General features: G+C 34.9%; 2 protein-coding genes across 2 annotated transcripts in view; one reads left to right on the plus strand and one right to left on the minus strand.

Moving 5' to 3' along the window:
- Nucleotides 1-797: 797 nt before the first annotated feature.
- Nucleotides 798-16,776, plus strand: Ctbs (chitobiase, di-N-acetyl-). Its single transcript, XM_005385159.2, has 7 exons — nucleotides 798-1,039; nucleotides 4,815-4,953; nucleotides 5,439-5,647; nucleotides 8,980-9,151; nucleotides 10,834-10,931; nucleotides 11,368-11,529; nucleotides 14,959-16,776. The coding sequence occupies exons 1-7, from the start codon at nucleotides 872-874 to the stop codon at nucleotides 15,148-15,150; spliced, it is 1,140 nt and encodes a 379-aa protein (XP_005385216.2). The 5' UTR covers nucleotides 798-871; the 3' UTR covers nucleotides 15,151-16,776.
- Nucleotides 9,061-20,749, minus strand: part of Spata1 (spermatogenesis associated 1) — a gene marked incomplete at its 5' end in the record, with an annotated part of 48,520 nt that continues 36,831 nt past the window's right edge. Inside the window, 5 exon segments of the mRNA XM_005385158.2 lie at nucleotides 9,061-9,148; nucleotides 14,389-14,458; nucleotides 17,234-17,318; nucleotides 18,114-18,212; nucleotides 20,193-20,371. Coding sequence (XP_005385215.1) covers nucleotides 14,436-14,458; nucleotides 17,234-17,318; nucleotides 18,114-18,212; nucleotides 20,193-20,371 — 386 coding nt within the window. The 3' untranslated portion in view covers nucleotides 9,061-9,148; nucleotides 14,389-14,435.

A 20,749-nucleotide genomic window follows, 5' to 3' on the forward strand; every position in this document is an offset into this window, starting at 1 on the left:
AAAAGTAAAAGACAAGTAAAAAGAGGAAACTCTGAGTGGTTGCATAATCTTTTTTGACTGAATTTTACCAGAGTGGTCTGGTTGTGTGGTTTATAGACAAAAGCCCGGTGGCAGTCTCTTTGGTGGAGCTCTTGGGTTAATCAAATTTTGATTAACATAGTGAGGAATGTGGGTGGGGAGTTCAGTTTACAGTAGGCACAAACTTGGACTTGTTCCCCATTTAGGTACTGGATAAAGTCAAATACTCAGATAATTCAGCTTCCCAATTTCAGGTTGGATAGGGGAGAGACAGCTGCCCAGCAACATGAAGCCGGACATAAGTTCTAGCAACACTACGTTCCCTTTCTATTCACCTCTCATATTTCTGCTTTCCGACTTCCAACATTTTGTTTCCGTCATCTCCATGTCCTTGGAGATTTAAGATTTCCCTGGAGGTTCAGCAACACAGGAAACGATATTGGATGCTTGTCGTCATGCCACCATTTTAACTCAGAACAGACATCCCTGTGGTCGAAGGCGTTCTGGCCCCTGCAACCTGGCAGCTCAGCCTTTCATTCCAAAGACTCCCCACTTTTCCATTTTGGGGGCTTCCTCTAACTTCAGGCTCCACAAGGAGTATACAAAGAGCCATGACGCAGAGCCAAAGAGAGTGGGAATAGTTGGGGCAAAAAGCGGTCGAGATGGCATTTATTGGGCGTCAAAGGCCACAGACCTCCTAAGTGCGCAGTCCACGCAGGCTGGGCCGACCGCCCCGCACCCTGCAAGCAAGGCCCCGCCCTGAGCAAGGCTCCGCCCACCAGGCGCCCAGCCCAGCCTGTGTCCCGGGCCGTCCGGAGGAGCGCTCCGGGTGCCCTGCAGCCAGCCTGCCCTGATGGCTGCGCCTCCCCTCGCATTATGCGCTCCGCGCCCCGCCCCGAGGGTCGCCCTGCGGCCGCTGCGGCTGCTGGCCTTGCTGGCGCTGTGCCTTCCAGTCTGGGCTGACTGTCCTTGCCGGGAACCTGCGCTCTGCCTCCCGATCCGACACCGCCCGGACTTTGAGGTCAGAGCCTCTCCCTTGCCACTGTGGGTCTGGTCCCAAGGCTGGGAGAGAATCTGGAGTGGAACGGAGCCCTAAAGAGGTGGTGGGATGCCAGCCCCAGCCGTGACCACTTGCTGAGGGCCTTCCTGTTTACAGATTTCCTTCAGCTTGTAGATGGGGCAATACCGACGCGGAGGGGTTGAGCAACTCCTCCCACGCCTCCCGGGCTCAAGTGCCCGGCTCTGCGGGCGAGGTTCAAACCCACGTCTCTCTGTGAAGCCAGCCCCGGGTTTCCCCTACCCTGTCCCCGCTCCGGGAGCAGTCTGGGTGTAAAACCCAAAGAAGGTGGGATAAGTCATTTCCAAGAGAATGAGGGCTTCGTGCGGAAGAGACAGTGTTTTCCTTAGCTTTTTAAAACTGTATTTAGCTCTTTCCTTCAGGGCGCCTCAGAACCTCAAGGGCGGTAAAAATAGGTCTTTCAGGAAATTGACCTTCTACCCAAACTGTTTATAAGGCTTCTGGCAACTGAACCAAAACACCCCTTTTGAAGCTATAGTAAAGCCACCTAACTGAAGTTTGATAGCAGAAGCTCTTGAGCAGGGAGCAGCGGCTCAATGCAGGCTGGGTGGCATGGACTGGGCATCTGTGACCCCACATTCCTGCAAGGACAGCATGGGCAGGGTGGGCAGGGTGGCTGCAACATTATCCAGTTGAACTCGGAGTAGGTCAGGAATAAAATCAGTTTAGTACCACACAGATCCAAGTGTTTTAGCTATGTGGTGCTCACATGGAATTGGACAAAATCAGGGAGCTTATGTTTTTTTTTTTTTTTTTTTTTTGGTCTTTTGAGACAGGGTTTCAGTATGCTGTTCAGGCTGGCCTTGAACTCATTTTGTAGCCCAGGCTGGCCTCGAACTCATGGTAGTCCTTTTGTCTCAGCCTTCTGAGTGCTGGGATTACAGTGTGCACCCACACGCCCGGCCTGGGAGGTCAGGTTTAGTCCATAGAACAATTCTTTTGTAGAAACAGGACCAATTCCTCGTTCTTAATGTAGTAGATTCACTTGGAGGCAGTGCTTGTAAGTATATATACATTGCTTGGGAGAAAAATAAGTAGTGAAAGTTCTGGTGACTGCCCAGTGTGGAAATCTGCTTTTTAAAAACTTGAGAACTAGAAAAGTTTATCTGAGGAAAGAACAATTCGTGATAATCGACAAGATGCATATCATAAACAACTCATAGAGCTCCAAAAGCTGAGTGTAGGCTTGTATAGACTGAACACGGAAGCAAAGAAGTTGATTGGCTGTGGTTAGGTGTTTGCCTCATTTGGTTAAGACCCAGAGGAAAGTCCCTGCTAGTTAGTTGGTGGTTTCTGATTCATTTCTTGTCTGTTTACACTGGGCTGCACTTTGGTTAAGTGGTAATCCAAGACATTGGAGTGGTTTCAGCCTAATAGTCTCTCAAATATATGTTTTATTTAACTATCTGAAAAATTTATTGTAGCACCCAATACTTGGTAGATTAGGTAGTGTTTGTGGGCATTTTGAAAAATACAGTGCAGGAAATTATGCTTATTTTCCTATGGTCACAGTAAATAAGTCCTTTATTAGCTTTTTCTGTATTTTTTCGAGTATTTTTTATTTTTATTTTTTTGGTTTTTTTTTTTTTTTTTTTGGTTTTTCTCCGGTACCGGGAACCCAACTCACGACCTTGCGCTTGCCAGGCAGGCACTTTGCCGCTGAGCTAAATCCCCAGCCCCTTCGAGTATTTTTTAAATCATGGAGATTGTGCCCAAGGCCTAATGCATATTAAGATCTCACAAGGGCTCATTAACTTTTTAAAAAATCAAGTTTAGCTTTAATTACTGGAATTAAAATCAAGAGTTTGAGAAAAATGTGAGTCCCAAGATTCATGGGTCATTCAGTTCATAATCTGCAATTTTTATTATTTATTTATTTATTTTTGAGACAGGGTCTGGATAAATGGCTCAGTTGCCCAAGCTGGGCTTAAATTTTTGATCCTTCTGCCTTAGCTTCCCAGAATGCTGGAATTACAGTCATGTGCCATGGCACATTTTTATTATTTCACTGGGAAGTTGAAGTTTAAAAAGTAAAACAAAAAGGGAGGTGACTGAAAAAGTTAAGAAATGTTTGAGTTTTTAGTGCACCTACTGCTCCTCCCCATCCAGTGTCCTCAAAGTAGCCTAAGGATTTAAATGCCAGTGGATTTCCACTGTTCAAGGATAAAATTCAAAATCCTCAGTGGTGTACAAAGTACTTCTTCATGTTGCTAACACCCACCTTAATTCCTTTTATGTGATTCACCACACTTTCAGGATTTCTGTGCTGTAGCTACTTTCAAATCCAGAATCAGAATTTTCCCGAGGTGTAGGGACCTTTGAGTTTTTTGTTCCCTCCTCTGAGAAGGTTGTTTTGCCCATTAGTACCCTCCTCCATTGTTATTATATAGATTTCATCATCTCTTATGGTCAGTCCTCAGGGAAATTTTCCTGCCCCATCTTCCAAACAGGTCCCCATGGCACCTTGCATTTCCTTTCAACCTTTACTACTATTGCAATTAATAACTCTCAAATGGACTTGGTCTCTTGTTAACCTCTATGTCCACAGTGCCTAGCAAAATACCCTCCCTAGCTGGATGTGGCAGTAATGCCTATAATCACAGCTACTATGAGGAGCACAGGTTCCAGACCATCCTGGCTGACTTTGCAATACTCTGCCTCAACAACACCCTGCCCCAAAACAACAATACCCCGCCCAAAAACATACAAAAAGATTGAGGATGCAGCTTGGTGTTCCCTGAGTTCAATCCTAGCACAAAGAAAAAGGGAAAAAAAAGGGAAGGAGGGAGTGAGGGAGGGAAGAAGGAAAGAAGGAAGAGAGAAGGAAGGAAAAAGAAAAGAACCTTGAATCCTCCCTATGCTTTACTGAAATTCAATAAATATTTTGAGTCAATTAATTAGTACCTTAGCATAAAAGAAACCTGATCAGTGAGACTTCTGTGAGAAAAAAAAAATACTGGAGGGACTTTAACATCAGCTGCCTTAGAGTTTGACTTGAATACTAAGAAGTCAGCACCACTGAAAAACATTCATAGTACCTAGTGGAGTATCTAGAGTTCCATCTACAGCAGGCAGAAACTGTTACCAAACTTCGTTCTCTTGCCTTCCTCATCCAGTTAGTCACAAAGTCCTATAAATTCTGCCTCCCTAGAATCTCCCAGATCTGTTCACTCACGTCACTTAACTGCAGTGCTTCATTTTAGTTGAGGTTGCCATCATCTCTTGCCTGGACTCCTCCAACAGCTTCCCTATTCTTCCACTTCAGGCCCCTCTTTAATCCATTTCCCACTTCAGCGGAAGGAATTTTTTTAAGATGCACACTTTCTTTAAAAAAAGTTCTTATTTTCTCCCTTCCTTCAGGATGTAGTACTGTCTTCTCAGCAGGTCTTACAAGGCTCCTGAGGATTTAACCACTACTTACCCCTCCCAGGGTCTTCTCTATGCTCTCTAAATTCTAGGCATCAGCCATCCACACCGAATATTCAATTACACAGCCACCATGTTCTCTCTGCCTCCAGGTGCTGGCACTTTCCCACTATCTCTTCCTGGCCCATCCCCCCTCAGTTTCCTGGCCTGGTCAATTACCCTTGCCACCAGTTACATTTGGGACCCCCGTGTCTTTCCCCCTTGTAGTGTCAGAGCCGTGTATATGGTGGTCTGGATGGTCAGCATGATATTCTTCGTTTACATAATGATGACTATGCTGATTGTTCTGCAGGTCTTTGTATTTGATGTGGGGCAGAAAACTTGGAAATCTTATGACTGGTCACAGATTACAACTGTGGCAGCTTTTGGAAAATATGACTCAGAGCTCATGTGCTATGCTCATTCAAAAGGAGCCAGAGTAGTGCTAAAAGGTATTTTTTTTTTTTTTTTTTTTACCAATTGCATGCATTTAATTTGTAAATTTACCTGTATCATTTGCTATAGTCCTTACTTTAAAAAATTCCTTCATGTTTATCTTTTTTTAAAATCTTGTTTTAATTTTCATTAAATGCATTTCACAAATCAAGATATTTTTTGAAAGGTTAAATAAACCGTTTTATGGTTTCGAGCAAAATGTGACTGCCTAATTAGCATGCTGACCTTTAGTTAGTCCACAATTTCTGCCTTTAATTTGAGAATGATCTTATTTAACTATGTTGGTAATTTTAGAGATTAGTGGGAAATGGCTTTTACTTTGGTATATGAATTCTGTATTTGGGGACTAGGGGTTTAGTATTCCAAAATAATGAGAGGTTTTAAAGACATTTTGATCTCTTTGAAAGTGGCTTTGTAAAATAAATGGCATTTAACTATACAAAAAACTTGTAAGTTCAAAAGATGTATATTTCTTCCATAGGAGATGTGCCCCTAAAAGACATCATTGATCCTAGTTTCAGAGCATCTTGGATAGCACAGAAACTTCACTTGGTCAAAACACAATATATGGATGGAATTAATATTGACATAGAGCAGGAAGTTAATTGTTCATCACCTGAATATGATGCGTTAACAGCTTTGGTCAAAGAAACCACAGAGTCCTTCCATCATGAGATTGAGGGATCGCAGGTAAAAACATCTACTTTTTTTTGGAAATTCTATTTTCTCCACCAAAATGGTTTGGTGAAGGTATGTGATCTTAGTTTTGTAGTAATGCAATATGAAAGAATTTCAGGACATATTTCCTAAACATTTTGTATAAATTTTATTGTTATTACTTAAGGAATTTTAAGGTCCAAAATTTGTTCTCTATTCACATCATAATACAACACTGAGATTACTCCAGTGACTTGCCTTGCAGCAGGGATACGGTATTAGGCAGTGAAGGCAGGAAGCATCCAGGAGGGATGCTCAAGGCCCAATAAAGCTCAAAGGACTGATACTGTAGAACTTGTTAGAGCTATGACGTACAACAGACAGTGCGCTTTCCCATTGCCATAATGAGCCTGATTACAGTACAAGGCATCTTGCCAGGCAGTGTGTAGGTAACAAAGGGTCGTGTGGTTCCAGACCACTAGTCTTACATCTGGACACATATTAAGATGACAAGGGGGTCTCAAGAAGAACAGAAATGTACATGTGCATACACACAAATGCTGAGGACTCACTCCCACATTATTATTAAGAAGGTGTTTGATGAACCTAAAATTTATAGTTTTAAAAAAATTCATAGATGATTATAATTAAGAACTACCAAGTTAGTGAGTTTTTTGAAAGGGAGGACCAGATCCTTAATGTCTAATATGGTGTTTAAAAATTATTTGCTGAGTATATGAAAGAGGGCTGCCTTTAAAGAATTTTAAATATGGTTTAATAGGACACACACACACACACACACACACACACACACACACACAGAGACTAAACTTTCCCTTGATATTCCATGGGAGACTGGTTCCAAGACCCTACATGGATGCCAAAATCTGTAGATGTTCAAGTCGTGTACAAAAAATGGCAAATTATGCATGACTTCCTGTATAGTCTAGATTACTTATAATATCTAATACAATGTAAATGTTTTTATGATGTTATTTAAAAAATAATGTCAAGAAGAGTATGTATGTGCTAAGTACAGGCACAATTTTAAAAAATGTTTTTTCTAAATATATCTAAGATTGACGAAAATAATATTCATTCCAAGATAATGATTATAAATATAACAAGTGGTTCCTAAACCTGTCTCAGAATCACCTGGGAGTATTTGTTTAAAATTTCTCAAAACTGATTCAGTAGGTCTGGGATAGAGCTAGGGCACTGCAGTTTTACCAAGTGCTCTAGGTGATTCTATTACAGTTGACCATCGTGAATATGATAATCATTGGTAAAATAATGATGAGAGGACTCACATCTGTATAGTTTTATGCAAGTAGGGAAGGTTTGTCCATACAGAATGCAACTTTTCAGATGAGTACAATGTAGAAAAGAATAGCAAATACCTGGCATGCTGGCCACCATACCCCTTTCCTCCTCACAAGTTTTGGTTTCAGGAAATTCTCCTTCATTCCCTTGGTAGCTATTACTAATAGGTTAGATTTAGTTTGTGGGAAACAATTTATTTGCTGGCCCTCATTAAGCTATAGTGAAAAGGGCAGGATGAATGAAATTGAGCAAAAGTCTTATATAGGAATACCATCTCTATTTTCAGCCAGGTGTGCTGGTACATGCTTATAGTCCCAGCATTCTGCAAGGCTAAGGCAGGAAGATTGCAAGTTTCAGCCTAGTTAGGGGGACCTAGCAATTTAGCAAGACCCTGTCTCAAAATAAAAAATAAAAACAAAAAAGGGTTGGGGATATAGTCTAGGGTGATATGTGTGGATTCAATCTCTAGGATCACACCAAAAAAAAAAAAAAAAAAAAACAAACAAATAACAAAAAACCCAAAAGCTAAAGGAGTAGCCACATTTATGTATGAAGGGTGAGTAGAATAATTTGGGCTATTATGTCAGATTTATATAAGGTGAGTAAGTAGGAGGTACAGTTGGAAAGCCAGTTGAGATTGAGGAAGATCCAGGATATAACACTGGGGAATATGCATTTTGTTCTGTATGTAATGGGTTACATGTGTATACTTGCAAATATGGCTGTTTCAGGAGATTATTCTATAGCAGTATATAAAACCAGAGGAGGAAGGAAGACTACTAAGTACTTACCCAACATCCTATTAACTAGAGATTTATAGTTTGAATTGGGATGATGGCATAGTTCTACCACTCAGCAACTATTTGTTGAATTAATTAATAGAAAAGAAGGGGGAAAACAACTGTGAGAAGACACTCAAAGGAAACTGTGAGATTAGATAAGGGAAGGAAGGAAAAAGTCAGAAAATGGGCCAACTTTTTAAATTAGTAGCTAGAAAAAAATGACCAAATAGAAATTCTGGAGCAGGAAATGAGATTTGGGGAAAAGTTGATTTAAGTTTACAAAATTATGGTCATACAATTAAAGACTTGGAAATGCTCTTGAAGAATTCTTTCTATACTCTTCTTTTCATAGATTGGAAAACAGATTCAAATGCCTTAAGTGACAGCAGAGATGTAGACCAAGTTACAATGGAGCCAAAACTAGAACCCAAGTCTTTTGATTTCTTGTTAATATACTAATAGTACTGCTGCAAAAATATAAGATTAACTATGATAGGAAAGTGCCTAATTAAGGAAAAAACCCTTTAATGATATTTTTAGAACATTTCTACACATTAAAATAAGGCTTGTTAATATTTATTTAAGGCAGTAAAAGTATTTTAAAGAGGCTCATTTGTGTTGAATTCTAGTTCATCATTCAAAATGAAAGATAATACTTGTTTTATTTTAATACTTCCATAAAATAGGTCATTTAAATGATTTATTCAACATTTTAAATTGATTAATCTATACCTGTGGTCCATAACACACCAGTTTTCTAACTGTACTATTGGGCCAAACCTACCATGTAGTATAATTGTGAATCAGAGGCTTACACTTACAACCCAGTCAGGCTATGACAACAGGAGACTTATTTAGCTTGTATAGCTTGCACAGATCTTTAGTATCTGTTGTATTTGAATTCTTTTAGTGCGCATTTACTTTCCAGTTGTTCAGGAGCCTCACCACACTTTGTTGTCATTATACCTATGTCTTTCAGTCAGCTGAGCTACCAGCCCAACCTCTGAAGGCATTTAGGTTTGAACCTCTTCTTTTGTATATACAGTGTCTAAATAAATGCCTAGGCCACTCTAGTGTAGTAAAAAAAAAAAAAATTTCTTAGAACTGTTCTAGTTCTGTATGTGTTAATCTCTACATTCATATACTATAAGCAATATTTTTTTCTTGGGTAGTATAAGGCAAAAGAATATATAGAAAACCCATGTGATGTAATATGCATATTTGATCATGTTATGTGAAATTATATATGTTTTCCCACAGGTGACCTTTGATGTAGCTTGGTCTCCAAAGAACATAGACGGAAGATGCTATAATTATACTGGAATTGCAGATGCTTGTGACTTTCTCTTTGTGATGTCTTATGATGAACAAAGTCAGCTTTGGTCAGAGTGTATTGCAGCAGCCAATGCTCCCTATAATCAGACATTATCTGGTAAGAATTCACAAAGGGATCATTTGTTAGTAATATTAATTTCAGGATCTCAAACATCAAGATATCTTTAATATTTCTACATTATTTTTATACCTTTCCATTTGTATACTTACTTTAAACATCTAAAAAAATCCCTTAATTTAGAGAGTTAATGTTTACAAAAAGTTTGAAGTTTTCATTTAATTCTTCTAACAAATATATGGGCTAGGTAATTAATCCTCTTCTACATAACAGATGAAAGGAATTAAGCGCTCAGGTTTGTGCAACTGTCAATATTATATAATGGGACTCAAACAGATATTTTAACTTCAAGTACAACACTGTTGTCATGAAACCATATGAAAAAAAAATTTACCTAGAATTCAATGAGATATTTTTATTAAAATAATGTTAAATACTTTAGTAGCAAAGATAATTATAATGTGGATACCTACCATACATGATTAGCAAGATTGGCTCTATCTTATTCATCATTAGTTCTTATATTAAAAATTGTATTCCTATTAGAATAAAGAATACTTCTGGTTTGTCATCATATGATGTGGTCTTTGCATTCAAGTTTGGATCCTATCAATCGAATAAAAGATTGGCTGCTAATCTTTTGGACTCAACTGAAATTCCTGGGACATTTGGTATTGATTCAATTAACTGATTTTTTTGTTTTGTTTTTTCTCCGGTACCGGGAACCGAAGTCACGACCTTGCGCTTGCCAGGCAGGCGCTTTGCCGCTGAGCTAAATCCCCAGTCCCCTCAATTAACTGATTTATAAATAAAAAATTTTTTCATTCAGAGGTAAAATATTAGAATCTGGCCTCATTTTATGATGTCCCAATGGTTTGGATAAAATAATCTGGTCATAAAACATATTCTATTTAAACTTGAAAAATAATACTCTATGAAAGTTATAAAATTATTCAAATTTGAGTTCCCAAAGTGTTTCATGAAGAGGTGATACTCTTAATAAAAGGTTTATCACCAAATATTTTGGGGAAATGAAGCATATTATCCCCATTTTTTTTATTTTAACAGTGAGAATAGTATTAAAGACTCTGAAAACCAATAAACTTATTTAGCTCAATATATTTAGGAGTATCTCCTTTGGTAGAAAAACATGTTTGAGGAACGAGCAAAAAAAGAATTGATAGTACCAGAATTTGTTCATTTTTATCTGTTTCCTTTAAGTACAGATTACCTAGTATGGAATAGGAGAGGCTATCTCTTACCCATAGATACCATTAGGATATTAATAGGTAATTTATAAAACATGGAGCTCCATGTGCTTTCTATGAGAACGTCTGATTGCATAGCTGCCAGAATGTTTAAGATTTATAGAACTTTTTGAAACGTTAGAATCTAGATATTAAATATATCATGTCTTAGCAGTTAATAAAATTAACATGCATTCCTGAAATGTGTCATTTTTCCTAGAATTAGACTTTTGTGAATTTTGTTTATATATATAATTTCAATTTCTTCATGAAAAAAGTGGTTTAGAAAGCAAGATATGGGTTTATAATTCTTAAGGGATGACTTTTATAATACTATACAATAGAAAATAAGTATGTTATGTAAGTGCACCTGTTTTTACAAACTTAGATTCTGAGTAAGTTGCATAGCTTATATGGACACATTTACAGATATATGAAGAGAAAAAATATGTTTTTATGTCCTCACTTGACTAGGATATAGTGACTACATCAAGATGGGCATTAGCCCTAAGAAACTTGTAATGGGTATTCCTTGGTATGGTTATGATTATCCCTGCCTGAACCTTTCTGAGGTAAGAATAGGTCATTTGTCACATAATTTTCTCTCCTATTGTGTATTTTTATATTTTCTTTTATTTCATTGGTATTATATAAACTTTATTTAGAATTTCTGAGATATAGCTTGAGACCAAAATTTTTATTTATTTTTATTTAGTACAGTGGAAGTTTTTGAATGTTACACATTTTCTTTTCTCTTTTCTTTTGTGGTGCTGGGCATCAAACCTGAGGCCTTCTGCAGGCAAGGCAAGAGCTCTACCACTGAGCCACATCCACAGCCCTATACATTTTTATTTGATAATGAAATTTATTTGTCTTTTCCTTTGCATAATCAGGTTACCTATTTATAGCGTACATTTTATTTCTAATGAATAGTTTTTGGGTTTTTTTAAAATTTGTCTCTTATGATGTGCTTGGTAATCTGTAACATGAACGTTTTTGCATTTCTAGGATCATGTCTGTACCATTGCGAAAGTCCCTTTCCGGGGGGCTCCTTGTAGTGATGCTGCGGGACGACAAGTGCCCTATAAAACAATCATGAAGCAAATAAATAGTTCTGTTTCTGGAAGCCAGTGGAATAAAGCTCAGCAGGCTCCTTATTATAATTATAAAGTAAGAATTTCCACAAAACCTATGAACATTTATTCTGCTGGTTTTCTTAAGTTTATATTTTTGTAATTAGATATTTGCGGTTAAGAGTTTCTATCAGTGTTCTTTTAAGGTAGAACACACAGACTGCTGTTTACGCAAGTAAACCTGACTTTGAATCTATATAATCAGGAATTTAGCTCCCTGAGGAGCAACTCAGATAATGCTAATTCAAGTGCAATACTCTGCTTGCCCCACTGCATTTTAGATGATGCTATAAAAACATAACACATCACAAACAGGACTTCCTCAATAATGAACAATTAGGTCATGATGATTTGCTTTGAAAGGGCTTTGGGCCAAAGTAGGCTATTAGCTCTAAAGGGCTCCATTTCAAAATAGCCTGAAGATTCTGATGAGTCTCTTAGGGAGGAATGAGGTTGACAGCAGATAAATCATCACTGATTTTACAATGAAAAACTATCATTTCAAAATTATTTCATAATTGAAACAAAAATGTTAAAAATATAAGAGACAGAAAAATATTATAGAAGGAAACCTGAGGAAATACAGTAAGCAATTAGGAATTCTGATTGGTAGTGTTTAATAAACAAGAATTGTGTTTGTTTTTAATAAAAAACAAATTATATTTTTCATAATTTAACTTTAGCATAATTAAAACTTCGCACTTCAAAAATCTAAGTATAAATAATCTTTATGTTTGCTGTAAATCACGTAACTTTAAAAGGTGTCCTGAAATGATAAAATTAATTTGAGGAAGATTTATGTTCTTGACTAGTGATCTAATACTCATTCATAAAAAATGACCACAAACATACTACTATGTAAAAACTATAACTAATATATGGTTATATGCCTATATATCAATTGTATAGTAAGCTTTAGTGTGAGCTTTCTAAACCTTAGAATTGAAACTAAATAGCATTACAGAATATTCTAGAACCATTAAATTATACACATGCATGTATATACCCATGTGTACAAATATACACACATGTGCCACAGCCAAGTATATTTAGTAAACACTATATAATGTATGTCCCTCTTGGAGACTTCTAATATACAACATTACTTTAAGGGGTTTGAGAAGTACTGCAATATAGAAAACCATTTAGTTGTTTAACAAAGAACCTGTTTAATAGCACTCATAGAAACAGATAAAGAACAGTATTTCATGAATATAGTTTGTTAAAGGTTATGGTAGCCAACTACATATAATTTAGAAGTATTTAATATGAAATAATGATGTATATTAGGATGTACTGTTTTTAATAATCTTATTTTTTCACTGATGAGAAGATGAAAAAAATTTTTAAATGGTAACGAAAATTGTGTATATTTATGTTGTACAAATGTTTTGATATATTCATATATTGTAAATGGCTAACTCAAGGTATCTAGCATATGTATTACTTTACATAATTATTTTTTATGGTGACAACACTTAAAATCTACTCTCAGCCATTTTCAAATATAAAATACATTGCTCTTTAGTTGTAATGGTATGCTAGATCTCTCTTGAATTTATTCCTCCTAATGAAATGCTACGTCCTTTGACCAACATCGCTTATTTTCCCCTACTCATGACTTCAGATAGCCATCAATTTAGTCATTCTAACATGAGGAACATGCTGTTTCTTAAGAGTTAAGCATGCAAATTTTATTTCCTTAAAAAATCACTTTTTAAGATACATATTTTTATTAAATGTATTAATTGTATATATTAATGGGTTTCAATGTGTTGTTCCAAGACATGAATAATATGCACTGATCAGATCAGGGTAAGTAGTATTTCTCTCCTGTTTGGAGCCCATTAGCTCATCTTTTCTGTATCTTCTTAAAATATGTGATACATTATTATAAACTATTGTCATTATGTCTCTCTTTTGGGGAACACCAGAACTTATTCCTTCTACCCACATTTTTTATGCTCACAGAATGAGGAAACATTTTGGTGAGCCTTGAAGGACATTTAATGGCACTTTAGAAAACAATGTAGATAAAACTGTTTTGTTCCTCTGTTTTAGTCATTGTAAAATTCCTGTGTAACCAAAATTGCAGTTTCTATTGTGTTTGATGAGACTCTTTTACCTTTATATGCTGTTTCACCAATAGTAGCTTCACTTTGGACTAAATATTTCAGAAGGTACTAGGTATGCTTTAACCATGCCTAAATCAGTATTCACCCATTGATCTTTCACTATTTAGATATACTTGAAAATTTCCTAACAATATCACAAAAGCTCAAAGTACCAGCTAGAATGATAGCAGATGGAGTGGGGTTTGCTCCACACTCTTAGAAATTCATTTGTATTTATGTACAAATGCTATAAATTGAGTTTTAACAGTGAGATCACAATAGTTAGTAAATTCGTAGGTTTGTCTACTTTTTAACATGTGAATAGGATACAGATATAGGATGAGATACAGTGGTATGTAATAATCTCCTATACATAAATGTGCCACAGTTTATGCATTTACCAATAACTATTGTTTTAACTCTGGGAGTGCTATCATAAAGAAACATACATGGCTTTCATTCAGGATTGCCTTTAAGAAGTTTCCCAGATGTATATAAAAATCAGTAAATTATATTAGTCACAGGTCTTTCTATTTTTACCTAGTTTTTTTGTATTTCCTTTGCTCTTTTGCCTAGATCTACTCTTTCCTTTATCCTTTAACCAGTAGCTGGAGTGCTTACTGACAGATATATGCAGGGTAGAAAGTATGTATAAGAGAACCTTGTTTATAGTTCTTATTCAGGTATGTGTTAATTACCCATGCAGTCAACTCTAACGGCCTCTTGGAATCATTTCTGCAACACCTAGAAAAGTAGGTACTTTCCTCCTCTGTTGTCATTACCTTTTAATTTGGCTGATTTAGTGTAAATAAAATCATCTGTTCAGCTCCTAGCTAGGCACACTTCCAGAAACTGTAACAAACAAGAAAAATATGTAAGCTGATTTTAGCAAACCAGAGCAGTGATTTCTTCTTAACTTTGACTGCATATCAGAGGTACCAAATGGAACTAACACAGAACAAACAACATAGGTATGTTCTAGCACAAGCCCTGGAGGGTTTTGATTCAGTAGGGTTTATGTGGTATGGGGTCTAGGAATCTGTATTTTTCAAAGCTCAAGAATGATTCAGATGAGTATCTTGGTTGAGAATGATTGCAATAGATCCGGGAAAGAATCTTGGGACATGAGAAAGAAATTAAATAGAGAACATTAGGAAGCTCCTTTGTGTAATACTTATTGTTAGAAGTACCATGAACAATATTTAGAAAGTATAAAATTATAGAATGGTAGAGCAGAAAAGTATTGTGTTATAAAATTTTTCTTTCATGTATCCTTTTTTAGGTCATTGGAATTAAAACATTTTTCCCTCTCTTACTGTACTTCAAATTTCCATTTTAATTTATTTTTATAGGATCCTGCTGGCCATTTTCATCAAGTGTGGTATGATAACCCTCAGAGCATTTCTTTAAAGGCAGCATATATACAAAACTATGGCTTACGGGGCATTGGTATGTGGAATGCAAACTGTCTTGACTACTCTGGAGATGCTATAGCCAAACAACAAACTGAAGAAATGTGGGAAGTCTTAAAGCCAAAGTTGTGACACAGACAAAGATCTTTTGTCAAACTATTAAGATATAAAAAATTGATCTGTATAAATATAGTACAGTATCGACATAAAAAATAAATTTTTGTCATGTTGCTATATTTTTAGTATATTAAAGAAAAGATAAAAAAAGAAGTGCTTTGAGTGAATTTGAAAAGATATTTTATCAAAAATATCCAGGTCCATACAGGCAAGAAACAAGTCAGCACACTATATTAAATGTTCTGTAAAATATGTGAACACAACAATTAGGAGAAAATTGCTTTCAAAATTTTATTATGCTAAATTTCCCCCTCTGATATTAAAATATACCTTTATAAATCAATGATTAAAAAATGCATGTAACGTGAGTGGAAATTGTTTGCTTAGAAGAGATTGTTTTGAAACCTAGCCTTTGAGAGATAATTTGGTTTGTATTTTTTCCAATAAATCTTAAATTTGAAGCCTGGAATTTAATGTCTCTTCTTTAGGCTCACAAATTGATGAGAATAGTTTTTCTGCTTCCAGACTCCATTATAGTACACGTGTGTTCTCTGAGGTACTTAACGTATAGACACTTAAACCTTCAGGCAGTTAGTGAGAAAACAAAAGGAATACAAAGGATTAAATGTACTCACAAAATATAAGGAGATGACTTAGTAACATTCTGAATTAGTAAATTAGGGCCACCTAATATTTTCCAATTAATATTATATGAGATTTATCTGCAAACTTTTTAATAATAGGAATAAATTGGTGTTGAACTTGATTCTATTCACTGTCATTTGTACTTTCTATTAATATTACTTTGTTTATTAACATTTATAATTAATTGGAAAGTTTTCATGGTTAAAATTTTCTTTTTTATATCTCATTTTACTTTTAATTATCTAAAGACATTTTCTCAATTAGTTCTTCTTTCTACAAGATTAATTTTATGCAAAAAACCTTTATAAATATAAAGAAATCTCTGTTCTCCTTGTCCAAACAATTAAGAACATTTTGCTGCACTTACATGTATTAGCTCCTGTAAGTATATAGATTAAAATTTTGAATTCTTGGGCTCTAGATTTACATAAATTCTGTCTTTCTTGCACACTGTCCCCCATTTTAATAATTTCAACCATGTTATGAGAATATTGTATTTCCTATTTATGCTATTGTTTATGTCAAAGTAATATTAGCGATCCACATATTATGTATGCATGTGTATAGTTTTATACAAACAAAATATACTGTGTGTATGCATATATATGTATGTATATATACTTTTTCATGATACTGGAGTACATCTGCAGCCTCTTTTTTATTTTTATTTTGAGATAAGATTTTGTTATATTGCTAAGTTTGGGCTCAAACTTGTGATCTTCTTGCCTCAGCCTCCTAAGGTGCTAGCATTACAGGCATAGACCACCATACCTGGTTAATATGTAATTGTATCTATTGAGTTACTTTTTCTTTCTAAAATAATCACCTTATACTTCTAAATTGTTTTATATTTATAAAATACATTGATAAAAATTTAAATTCTTAGATACTAATCTCAGAGTGCATGCAGTTGTTTTTAATCAAGGTACAATGAACAGATTAACTTTCTGTTTTCATGGAAATATATCAGTATTTATTAAAACCATTTTCACTTTATAAGTATTTCTTTTTCTTGTTTTTTTTTTTTTGTTTTTTTTTTGCTTTTTGAGACAGGGTCTCACTGGGTAGTTCAGGCTGGCCAAGAACTCACTATGTAGCCCAGGCTGGCCTTGAAACTCAAGCCTCCTGCCTGAGCCTCCTGAGTGCTGGGATTACAGGTGTGTGCCACCATGCCCAGCTGTAAGTAGATTTTACAATCATACTGGCTCTTAAAGTTTAAGATTATTAACAATATAAAGTAAGTATAAAATATAATACTGTATCATAATAGGTAATAGACTTGAAATATTAAAAATAGCCACTATTTTATATCTAATTTTTTTCCTCTAAAAAACTATAATAACCACATTAAAAGTAAAAGCAGGTAAACCTTATGATTTATGTAAAACATTAACAAGGAGAATTATTCAAATAAATATTGAAAGTCTTTGACAAATAAGTTAAATTGACATACCTAATAGAGATTGAAAAGGACTAATTTTCTTCTGTGCCAGTTCAGTTTTCAGTGTTTGTAAATCTGAAACTGCTTGTTTTCTCATCTGTAAAAAGAATTATTTTTCAAAAAGGAACTTCATCATACCCTTCCAAAGGTACTTTGCATTGTCATTTTGTAAACTGCTTTTGTCTTCTCAGTTGCTTTCCATGCCTTCATTCCTCGTGGATTACTAAAACTTAAATGCCATAAATTCTGTGTAATAAACATGCTTATCTAACCAGATGTTTTATGAGACAATTTCCTTTATCAGTATACAAGAAAAATACATATTGAGTTGTCCTAAAAACTTATTTTATGAAATAAGTGAAGTATGGCCAGAACCTGCTATTACAGATCCACTATACAAAAGGTGCTATGGTAGAAACAAAGTTAAGTAAAGGAATCTACCTGGAGGAAAACTTATCATCTCCAAGATAAACCTTGATCTCAAGATAAACCTTGATTCATATTAAAAAGAAATAAAATATATATGAAAATACTCAGAATTACCCAGGAGAGGAGAAAACATTAAATGGTATTTTAAAGGAGAACTCAGAGGTTTGTCAGACTTATTAAAAATTACACATTGGAAAATTAAAAATATTGAAACTATGCTGACTCACAAAGTCTTTTTGGTTTTAAACAATGTTACTAAATCTTCCATTGGACTTGTTATAACATGCATCTTTTCACAGAATTGAGTTTTTCTGCTTACATTATTTTCATTCATGTTCTTTAATGTTAAAGTAATAATTTTGTCAACCCTGACTACCCATATACTATCAACAACCAAATCAGAATATTAAAGTATTTTATTTAAAGATGAATTTGTAATATAATTATGAGAAATATAAATTACCTTAACTTCTATTATGAGTTTCATTTTATCAGTATCCAGTTTTCTCTTAAGTTGGTCAATTGCATGCTGTACTTCAGTGATCTGTATTATAAGGTAATTCTGTGAAACACATGAATATATTTATTTAGTGTAACATCCATACATTTTCATGGGAGGCATTTTGTACCTCTTTGCAAACATAAATCATAAAGTGATAAATATTAAAACAATAAAAAATGAAATATCCTATTCTATAAATAAATGCATTGCTTTGGTATTGTTGTAGTTTAGGCCTAAAATGTCCCTGCAAAGTCTCTGTGTTAAGAGGTGGGGGTTTGGAAGGAAATTGGATCATAGTGGTTATCTGGGGATTAATCCACTTATAGGTTCATAGCTGAATGTTCAGTTCAGAGGTGGGGCCCTGCTAGAGGAGGTAGATTACTGGGGGTATTTTTGGAGGGTATATCACTTTCTCTGACTCTTTCTCCTTCTCTACTCATCTGCTATGATTTGAACACCTTTCCTCTATTAGGCCCTTTGACCGTGGCATTTTTGCCTTGGAGCCAGTTTACCATGGACTGAATCTTCTGAAACCATGAACCAAAGTAAAATTCTCCTTTAAGTTGTGAGTGTCATGTATTTTGTCTTGCAACAATAAAGCTTATACAGATACAAATTACCACTATTTTTTATTAATTTCTTGAATTTAGGGACTACTTTATCATTACCTATTTTTTAAAAATAGGTATATGTAAAAGTTAACAATAAATTAGTACCATAAATACCAGTAACTATTATTATATAATATAAATTGAATAAATTAGGTTTAAGATATTATCAGTTCAGAAATTACATAATAATTAATTGACTCTGACAATAGTTTGAAAATAATAATAAGACATTAAATTTTATATATTAAAATAAGGATATTATGGGTTACTCTTGCCCAGAAAACTTTATGAGGTATAGTGATCTTATTAAAGAAGTTTTTTCGTTTTTGTTTTTGGTACTACTGGAGGTTGAACCTAGGGCCTCATGGATGTTAGACAAGCATTCTACCTATATCCCCACCCAAGAAATTATTTAAGAAGTTTGAACTGCCTTTGTGTGAAAAGTTTTATGTTGAACTTGTTGAACTAAATAGTATACAAAATATCAGTTAAGTTTTAAAAAAATCAACTAATATGGACAATTATTTGAGCTTACTTAGATGTTACATTCAATTTAAACAAAACAGTAAACTTTTAATATTTCATCATGTCTAAAGTTAGACTTTTACATAGTCATAATTAAAATATTTTTAAATGTTTTGGATAGTAGGATCAACCTAATAAAAATCAAACTGGAATTGTTTTTGTCTTGTTTATTGTATGGTAGAATTAATAATAAACTAATCTAATATTCAAGAAAAAATGAATTGATAAAAATTTCATACTTTCTGTAGAATATCAATACTTTAAATTATATGGGAATTATAATCCTTAACCTCCTTAAAAAAAAGCACTGTAGTGGACATTATTAACTCCCTACCCTACTTCATTAAGTATTTATCTCATAAAGTCAGGAAATGTGGCCCCATCCTCATACTGAGGTAGATGAGAGGACTCACTGTCTACTATGTACTTCTTTTTAGCATTGTAAAGTTTAAAATTCTAGTCTAAGTCATAGCCTTCCTTGGTAATTATTACTGTTCCAGTGTTACGTCTGGTTGAGATCCTAGACAGCTAAAGGGAAAAGTTTATATGTTCCATGATTCAAGGAGAAGTTTCTCTCTTGTTTTGAAGATACATAGCCCTACCTGTCATTGGCAACTATAGTGCTACTATGAGAAAAAACAGCCTTACAATGAAGCCAACACTAAAAATAATAAGAAATATGGAATGCACCAAGGCCCTTAAAGACATCATAAATCTGTGACTGTATCTCCTCAGTAGTACTCCTCTCATTACATGGGGTCAGGAATTTTGTTACTGTCTGAGCAAACGTAAGTCAGTGTTTTGTTACCTGTAGCCCAAAGCATCCTGAACATGATAATACTAACAATTATTAATCATGTAATTTTAACACAAATTTTTTAGTAGAAGGGAAACACAGTAGGACCTTGGAGTCTGAAATGTTTGCCAAATTCTTTGGTTTCATCTTGATCTCCCTGGCTTCAAGCTGCATGAGCAACTTTTTATAGTAAAGTTCCAAATCTTCTCGAAGTTTTGTTAAAATCTCCTCCAATGATGATGTGATTTTCTTTGTTTCCAAGTATTTTTTCTTCCAACCACCACAGGCTATGAAAAATCAAATACAAACATATTTTTTAACATACCACCCTCCTTATTAATCAAATTTTAATGTCTCTTTAGAAATGCCTTCCCTGAAAACCCTAACTAAGGAATCTCTCCCATGCAGCATCACACTTTACTGTTTTCTTGCACTGGCTCCTGTACTCTGATCAGTTGCTTATATTGTTTTACTTATTTGTTCATTGTCTGTCTACTCCCATTTGGAAGCAAGCACTTTGATAGCAGGCCCATATCTGTTTTGTCACGGCTGTATCTTCAGCACTTAAAACAATGCCTGGTATATAGGAGGCTCATTAAATATTTGATAGTTGGTAACATCCTTTTTATCTTGAAACATTCCTTTTAAAGTGGAAAGTGACTGAC

Source organism: Chinchilla lanigera, unplaced genomic scaffold (assembly GCF_000276665.1).
Source record: "Chinchilla lanigera isolate Chin_1 unplaced genomic scaffold, ChiLan1.0 scaffold00022, whole genome shotgun sequence".
NCBI lineage: Eukaryota > Metazoa > Chordata > Mammalia > Rodentia > Chinchillidae > Chinchilla > Chinchilla lanigera.

Coding starts and splice junctions, on each gene's coding strand:
- Ctbs (XM_005385159.2), top strand. CDS start 872: ATGGCTGCGCCTCCCCTCGCATTATGCGCTCCGCGCCCCGCCCCGAGG. Junction 9,152..10,833: donor CTATAATCAGACATTATCTG/GTAAGAATTCAC, acceptor TCACTTGACTAG/GATATAGTGACTACATCAAG. Junction 10,932..11,367: donor CCTGCCTGAACCTTTCTGAG/GTAAGAATAGGT, acceptor TTGCATTTCTAG/GATCATGTCTGTACCATTGC.